At 44.5% G+C, this 8,771-nt stretch overlaps 1 protein-coding gene across 2 annotated transcripts; it reads right to left on the bottom strand.

Annotated features, from left to right (window-relative positions):
* Positions 1 to 2,163: 2,163 nt before the first annotated feature.
* LOC132325428 (glutathione S-transferase-like) lies at positions 2,164 to 8,522 on the bottom strand. Of its 2 annotated transcripts, XM_059842760.1 has the most exons (7): positions 8,499 to 8,522; positions 7,321 to 7,434; positions 6,606 to 6,657; positions 4,727 to 4,859; positions 3,669 to 3,810; positions 2,881 to 3,012; positions 2,164 to 2,563 (listed from the first exon to the last, which is right to left on the bottom strand). In XM_059842760.1, the coding sequence occupies exons 2-7, from the start codon at positions 7,405 to 7,407 to the stop codon at positions 2,441 to 2,443; spliced, it is 669 nt and encodes a 222-aa protein (XP_059698743.1). In that variant the 5' UTR covers positions 7,408 to 7,434; positions 8,499 to 8,522; the 3' UTR covers positions 2,164 to 2,440. The 2 variants fall into 2 exon arrangements, with proteins under 2 accessions (XP_059698743.1, XP_059698744.1); XM_059842761.1 differs by lacking the exon at positions 2,881 to 3,012 and having other exon boundaries at positions 8,499 to 8,521.
* Between the last annotated feature and the right edge of the window lie 249 nt (positions 8,523 to 8,771).

Below are 8,771 nucleotides of genomic sequence, written 5' to 3'. Positions count from 1 at the left end.
TAAGTTTCAAACTGGTGACAAGCATTTGTTTCTCAAAGTCTGCAAAGGGCTTTTAGCTGCTGCAATAGACCTTCTGATAAAGGACACATGGGTGAAGTTGCAGTAGAATAGTTTAAATGTCTAGTGACAAAGCAGAGGTGCAATAGGAACTCTGGTCGAAGCATATTCCAAGTAAACTCAGAGGAAAGCTGAATCCAAACCTTTCAGCCTCAGCTAACCAGAACCTGCAGGTTTTTCCTGGCACTTCTCAGAAAAAAATACTTGACCTCTTACGTTATGGGTGGTTGGTTGTTTGGAGGCAGAAACAACAGGGACTCACCAATTGATCCTCACCAAGCTGGGTGTTTTATTGTTCACAGTTTCCTATATAGGCAGCTCTAAACTACCAGGCCTCAGCTGCTGGTTGGTCTGGGTCTTAACACAGCCCAGTACTTTGACCAGTAATGTCTCTGCATTTCTGGCTCACTGGTGAGGTTCCGGATGACTGGAAGCTGGCCAATGGGATACCCATTCACAAAAAGGGTGCAAAGGAGGATCCTGGTAATTATAGACCAGCCTGACCTCAATACCTTGCAAAATAATGGAACAGTTTTTATGAAGTGCCATCACACAGAAATTACAGGATGGCCAGGCTATCAGACCCAGTCAGCATGGGTTTAGGAGGGGTAGGTCATGTTTAACCAACCTGGTCACCTTTTATGACCAGGTAACCTGCCTAGTGGATTCAGGGAAGGCTGTTGATGTTGTTTATTTGGATATGAGCAAGGCCTTTGACACTGTGTCCCACAGCATACTCCGAGACAAGCTGGCAGCCCGTGGCTTGGACAGGAGCACTCTTTGCTGGGTTCAGAACTGGCTGGATGGCCAGGCCCAGAGAGTGGTGGTGAATGGAGCTGCATCCAGCTGGCGGCCAGTCACCGGTGGTGTCCCTCAGGGCTCTGTGCTGGGGCCAGTTCTGTTTAATATTTTTATAGATGACATGGATGAGGGTTTAGAGTCTTTCATTAGCAAATTTGCAGATGACACTAAGCTGGGAGCAAGTGTAGGTCTGTTAGAGGGACAGAGGGCTTTGCAGAGGGACCTGGAACGGTTGGATGGATGGGCAGAATCTAATGGGATGAAGTTCAATAAGTCCAAGTGCCGAGTCCTGCACTTTGGCCACAATAACCCCCTGCAACGTTACAGGCTGGGGACGGTGTGGCTGGACAGTGCTCAGGACAAAAGGGCCTTGGGGTGCTGGTTGACAGTCGACTGAACATGAGCCAGCAGTGTGCCCAGGTGGCCAAGAAGGCCAATGGCATCCTGGCTAGTATCAGGAATAGTGTAGCCAGCAGGAGCGGGGAGGTCATTCCCTGTACTTGGCACTGGTGAGCCCACACCTTGAGTGCTGTGTCCAGTTCTGGGCCCCTCAGTGTGGGAAGGACGTTGAGATGCTTGAGTGTGTCCAGAGGAGGGCAATGAGGCTGGTGAGGGGCTTGGAACACAAGCCCTGTGAGGAATGACAGAGGGAGCTGGGGTTGTTCAGCCTGGAGAAAAGGAGACTCAGAGGTGACCTTATCACTCTCTTCAGCTTCCTGAAGGGTGGCTGTGGTGAGGTGGGGTAGGTCTCTTTCACCAGGCAACAACACTCGGAACAAGAGGACACAGTCTCAAGCTGCGCCAAGGGAGATACAGGCTAGAATTAAGAGGAAATTTTTCACAGAAAGAGTAGTCAGATACTGGAATCACCTGCCCAGGGAGGTGGTGGAGTAACCATCCCTCGATGTGTTTAAAAAAAGACTGGATGTGGCACTTGGTGCCATGTTCTCGTTGAGGTGTTGGAGCGTGGGTCGGACTCAATGATCTTAAAGGTCTCTTCCAACCAAGAAATTCTGTGATTCTGTGAATGTGTGGAAGGGATTAATTGGGGTGCTCTGTTTGAGTTCAAATCTATCCTCTCACTCTTCACCTAGGGAGCTATTGATTGAACTAGAAGAGCCAAATTAGGTTTCATATTATAGCCAGATTTATCAGTCCAGCTACAGACTAGCTGTACTGTGACAAAGACCTACTCTTTGGGATAATCACTCCTAATTTTCCAACAGTTCTTGGGAATGCCAGCAAAACAGAACCAGACAGATCTCAGGCATAAAAGTAGCAGCAAGAAATCAATGAACAGCTTAGTTTTGAGTATCAATAGTAAGAATTTATTTCAGGTATTTTCTTTAGTTATTTAAGGTATTCTGTGTTGTCCAATATACCCCCTATTTAGTGAACTATTTCCTTTGCGGGTACACTCAGGTAGCTTTACATTGAAGTGTCTGCAGTAGGCTAAAATCACTCCTGTAGCTAAGGAAAGAGAAATCAAAACCCTTTTATTTTTTCACTAATTCCATTAATTTCACTTTGCCACTAACAACAAATACAAAGAAATACAGCTTCGATGGGCTTAGAATGCTGCTCAAGAGCGGAATATTTTGATTGCTCTGGCGATATCCTCCTCTGTTGTTGGTGGTTTCCTCTGGCTGCCAGGCTGCAGGAATTTCTTTATTGTGGGGATATTGCTTAGTCTTGCTTTGAAACTCTGTAAAACAAAACCAAAACAGAACAGTTCTTAACAATCCTTGCAACTGTCAGACATTTCAATGTTATCCATGCTCCGAAAGTCACATTACAGCGGGATGCTGCAGAAGAAACTTTATGCTTCCCCTTCTTATGCTTTTGGGGTCGTAGTGACAGATCAGGGTAATAACAATGAGTATGTGAGGCCAGCTAAAAGTTCTTACAATACTTGAATATTTTCCATGTCACTTCTGACACACTCACTCCCCATATTTCTCAGCCACTTTAAGTCAGTGGCTTTTCCCATTCATTCTCCACTCAAACTGCCCATTCATTTACCTGCAAGCGAGGAAATTTGGCAAGTATATCAGGTTTGCATTCCTCTACCATCAAAATGATTTCAAGTAATTGAACATCCGCTCTGCTCAGCTGGTTGCCAACCAGAAAGTCTTTTCCGTGGTCTTTCAAAACCTAAAAATATAGAACCGGAAGCAGATGATGTCTTTTTTCTGTCTTTTATCAGTTCTTTCCTCATAAATAATATAATATCTTCAAAGCAGGGTCACACATTGCACGGAGTTGTCAGTGAAAGAAGGAAATGCAGTTTAAACTGCTGAGGTACAAACAGTGATCTGAAGGCACTGCCATGCTAGGCATCATCTACCAGCTCTTTCACTTCTACATTTCTGTCTGGCAGCTCAGTTGTGCTCATCTGGCCTTGGCTGCTGGAGCTGCATTGAAGACAAAGCTGTGTGAGACCCAGAAGGAACTGCAATGCTTTTCCACAGCATGTATGGTACAGGGCCATGGGCACTTCAGGAGGAAACTTGATGTCAAAGCTGGTGCTATGGTGTCTTTTGTCTGAAACAACACACACATTGAAACATGGACATTTGGGGAGCTCAGTGTGTGCTGGATTTTTGCAGCTGTACATCTCTCCCAGGTTTGAAGTGCCTTCTGTCCCCTCTGTAGTGTCCTGTCTCCATCTTAATCCCAGTACCCCTAAAAACCAGAGCATGGAATTTCCAGTGGCAGTTTCTCTTGTTTTCCTCATAAAACTTGTGTGCTTCCACGATGGAGGTGCAAGGTAACAGCATCAATTGAGCTACAAGCTCTTTGCCACATACCTTCTCAAAGACTGGGAAGTATCTGTTTTCAGCCTTGTCCATCATATTTGCAAAATATTCCTCCTTTTTGTCTGCTGGTTGGACAACATACATGATGAGTAACTCATTCAGATCGAACATTCCTTCCACGTACATATCGATTCTGAAAGGAATAGATCCACTTGCTCAGGTCAGATTCACAATAGGTCTGAAGAGCACCAATAACTCCTGGCACAACCTCACTGAGATGCTGGGAAATCCCTGCCCCTTCTATTCCCCACAAACATACCATGGCAAAGTTCCCCCCTGAATGCAGTTGCACTGGGAGCAGGCTGCAGGGGGGGGGGAGGGGGGGGGGGGGAGAGGGGTGGATGGGAGCTTAGGCAAGAGGGAAATGCAAAATTCCTAGGGAAATCTAAAGACTGTAGTCCTCTCACTTCCTACTGGGACTGATTCTTGTGTGGAAGTCTGGACTATGGGTTTGTGAACCTGACTACAGAATTGTCAAGTGTGCCATCCAGACTCATGTTAAAAATCCAATCAGCCAGACTCTAACAGCAGGTCCATACAAATATCTAGCAAATATCTTGACACATGTGCTTACCAGGGCTTCTTTATTTCAAGTATTCAGAAATACCACAGGTCAAAACATGTGCCCTAGAAGTCCTCTCCTTTAATAACCTGTTATTAAATCTGTACTAATTCCTGGTTATAAGAGAGAGGAGGGGTTTTGATTCCTTTAAAGACATTGCCCTGAATGTGATGAGGAGAAAATGATGCTGCTGACAACTGCAGGAGAAAATGAACAGCAGCATCAGTAGGACAGTCTGCCCCCGTGACTGCTTTCTTCTGATAAGTGCATTGACCTCTGACTGATGATTCCTGGGCTCACTTCCCCTTTGGAATGCAGCTGGCTATCTCTGCTGTAGACATCAGCTGCAGCCACAGTCATCTCATGCAGCACAAAGCAGCGCAGCTCTCTCCCACTGAAAGGAGCTGTGAGCGGGGATACCCTTGTGTTTCACTGAGCTACAGGGTGAGCTGGGGAATAACAAGCAAAGGTGGCACTGTTACAGTACAGGGCTCTCTCCTTCATGTCCTTCCCATAGAGGTTGTACTTCGTTGCTATGTAGTTGAGAATGGCTCTGGTCTGCACCAGCTTCATCCCGTCGATCTCTACCATCGGCACTTGCTGAAAGAGCAGGGATCCATCTAGGCCAAAGGGAATAACACAAGGAGACCTTCAGTCCCTCAGTGACAACCACCAGCACGTATTAGGCAAAGGAACTACATGTATTACTTCTTCTTTAGAATCTGAATCAATCTGGCTGGATAAAAAATCCCAAGATCAACAATTCCAATTGTAAGACCAACAGTGCCCAGTTCCACCACTAAACCATGTCCCCAAGTGCACGCCTACACGCAGTGACTCAACCTCTTCCTTGGGCAGCCTGTTCCAATGCTTGACAACCCTTTTGGGGACAACCTTCCTCATTCTTACAGGAAAGTGTGGGAAATGCTCAGCATGCAGCAGCCTCTTCTTGGTGATAAGGTAATAACTTAACACTATAGCAATGAAGTTGTGGGAATTTCAGATTTGAGGAAACAGCCACATGCAGAACTTGCAACTGTCGCACACTGAAAGATACAAGCACTGCATGGCTCTAGCACAGGGGATTTTCATGGAGGCTAATACAGCCAAAAAGGACTGAAGGATCTGGTCCAGGCACTTTCTGTCATGTTTGGCTAAATATATCTGCACTTTCTAAGCACTGGCCAACATATCATCTGAATAATAATGAATAAATAAATATTAGTGAATATAAAAGCATAAAAGATCTTTGTGACAACTTTGTTGACTTTACAAAAGGCAGCTCATCTGTATAGGCATGATGTGGGAACAGCAAGTGAGTTCCATGTGATTCCTGCAGGAAGCAAATATCACTTGGAGTGATGCTGGAGCCATGCAACACTTTTGCTAGCATGCAGAAGTCTTAGCCTGAAGGAAGTAAAAATACTTCTCCAGAAAGAGAGGTATCAGATCAGAGAGTCAGGAAGGGTTTTTGCTTTAGGGAATCCTATTTCTTGACTCAGATAAATGATCAGCTATGTCCCCTTTGCAAGGGTGCATTTAGCTTTCTGCTGGTGTCCCAAAATACGTTTTGAAAGGCAGCCTGTAACAGGGGGACCAAGTCATTATTCCTACAGGACAGCAGGACTGCAAATACTACCCCTAGCTCAGATTGCTTTTCACAGGCCAGGTGAAGAGCACAGATGTGCAATTTGGTTTGGAGGAAACATGATTATCATGTGCAGGAAGACAGAAGCTGAAGCCAGCACGGTGGGTTGTTGCCTTGGGAAGCAGGAATGCAGCAGAGGAACAGGTAAACTCAGAAATTTGGAACTCTGTTTTCATAGGGAATATAAAACAAAACCTTTGTAGGCCACCTAAGACGCTAATGAATTTTAAGACCCTCTGAAGACAAAAGCCTCTATTGCCAGAGGATGGAAAGCAATGGACACAAGCTGAAGCAAAGGAGAGTCAACCATCTGAACTTCAAGAAAGGCTCTTTGACTGTGTGGGCTCTCCAGAGAAGCTGTAAATTCTCCATCCTTGGAGATACTCAAAACCCAGCTGGACATGGTCCTGAGTACCTGGCTGGAGGCGGCCCTGCTTGAAGAGGAGAGGTGGAGTAAGTAATCTTGAGAGGTCCCTTCTGACCTCAGCCCTTCTGTGATTCAGTGAAGGTGGAAGGAACTGGGTGGATGATAGCACCTAACACACAGCAGTCTGCACCTCTGAGAGCTCATGTACAATGCAGTTAAGAGATTTCCTTTCTAAGGCACTAAGTCTTAACAATTCTTAAGTGTTCTCAGACAAGTAACTCTAATTCTAATTCTGATTCTTGTTATTTTTACTATTGCTGCCGTTATAATTTAAAAGTGAAGGAAACTTACCCTTCTGTAACTTTGTCAGATCCTCCTTTTTGTCCAGGTAAGATTCTTCAAACTGGACAAAGGAGAAAAGAAAAGTTCTGTTTTCTGTCCATGATTTAGCTTCCTCTTTATTTAGGTAAAAAGGTCTAAAGAGGTGTGTTATGGGAAATTTAATTTTTATAACATAAGTCATATTTAAAAGTTTTAAGGTACACGGGCCATCACTGAGACAGAAACCCAGGGATATTGCAAAACACAGATTCCCTTACTCCATCTCTGGTTTAGTATCAGAATATGTCAGAGGTCAAATAAAATTACTTGGTGGTTTACAAAATCACCGGAATACCGTCAAAGATAAACTACATCATTGCAGCAATAATAATCTCTTGCTGTTTTGGACATTGGAATTTAACTGAAGATACTCAGAATTGCAGGCGCATGACCTCTGTTATCAGAAGATTAAGAAGCCAGGTTCTGCTGCAGGAGTTTTAAATTTCTTCTCCCACCAGCTACAGAGGAAAAACATTTCTGGTGCTACCTGCAGGCTTTGCAAATGATGCATGCAAGTGAAACAGGAACCTGTCCTCTACCCAGGGTAAGCTCGTGGTCACTCTTGGCCTGCTCAGCAATGCACTCAAGGCAGAGTTTGAAACTGCTGCTCAGTCCCACTTTTCAGAAGGAACAGTAAAAGCACATATTTGTCATAGGATCTCTGTAGAAAAGACCAGAAGCCAACCTCAACCCCAGCTGTTGCCAGGAGCCACCGAATTGGTTCCATGCGGCCACGTCCATTGAAGTAGTGCAGCTTGGGTTTTCCAGACATTTTCCCACGTGCCTGATTCCCTGATAGCTGCAATGAAGAAAGGTGGTTTGCACTTTTGAGTCTCTAACTGGGTCTCAAAGTTGTCTTTTTTGAAAACACTGATTCATTGTTCAAGACTTCAATCAATCAACAGTGGAGGTAAAAGGTTATATTGAGAGACTGCCACATAGCATTCTGCCTTTAACTGTTTCTTACACATGCAGAATATTTAAGCAGAATTCTGAACTTAGACCAACTGGCCCAGACAGAGAACAAGTGGTTTTAAACTATTTTAAACTTTGCATCCAAAGTGTTCTGTTCTGACCAGAAAGCTGCGTGTGCTCTTTGCGTATTTTGGCATTATCTCAGAACACAGTTTACTGTTTAATCAGATACATGCTATAAACTCAGCAATTGCTCTGCTTTCCCCAGCAACCATTATGCTCCATTATAACCAGCCAGGAAGGAATTCTTTCCCTCAGTCAACCTCTTTTACAACACTCCCCGCTTCTGTAATTTCGTTAGACAAACCTCCAAAACATGGAAATTAATTTTGCCTCTGGTACCATCAGATTTGCCTTTACCACAGGCACAGCCTCAGGGCAATGCTTGCTTGGTCCAGTTTCAACTCTGCTGCAATTTCGAGCAACAACAATTTCTAGGCAGAAACCTAAAGCAACAACAGTTTCTAGGCAGACTGTCACCCACCCCACTCAGAACCACGCGTGCACATCAGCCACAAACACACAAACAGTGCTCAGCCTGTACCAGCCTCACAGCTATTGACACCCTGTCAGCAACAAGGCTGAAGTTTAACAGCAGCAAAAGGAAAACGGCCAAAGCACCACCATATTGCCCTTGTAAATAATATGTCAGCTTCTCTACAGTAGAAAGGAGGAGGTGAGAGGAAAACCTCCCCACTTATGGGCTATACCTTTCTTTTTCTTAATTCTGAACACCCCAAAAGCAGCTGACTAAGAGTTTAACATTTGGTACACATAACCATGTTAGTAAAGAAAGTACATACACACATTTAATCTATAAATCCCATTCAATGACTGAATTTCATGTACAACAACTCCCTACATGTCCAACATAATATCCCCACTTACCTTGTGCACAGTGTAACCCACTCTATGCTCTCAGCAGTTCTACCTTGAGATTATATAACTGTGGAGCTCCTCCTACTGAGATCTACAAACACTTCCCTGCAAATAGGAATCCTCTTTCTCTTAGGCAAACAAAAGCAATTAGCTCTGTTAAGTTACTTCTCACCTACAGAAAATGAATTCCTGACTAATGGTGACAAGGCAGAAATGGATGGTAGATGAGAGGTCATGGTCAATGGGAACATCTGTGCTAGCACAAAGTGGCTACATGCCTCC

The sequence above is a fragment of the Haemorhous mexicanus genome, chromosome 3 (assembly GCF_027477595.1).
Source record: "Haemorhous mexicanus isolate bHaeMex1 chromosome 3, bHaeMex1.pri, whole genome shotgun sequence".
In the NCBI taxonomy this organism is placed as follows: Eukaryota; Metazoa; Chordata; class Aves; order Passeriformes; family Fringillidae; genus Haemorhous; species Haemorhous mexicanus.
Note: the sequence above shows the minus strand (reverse complement) of the source record. Positions and strands in the feature narration are given on the sequence as shown.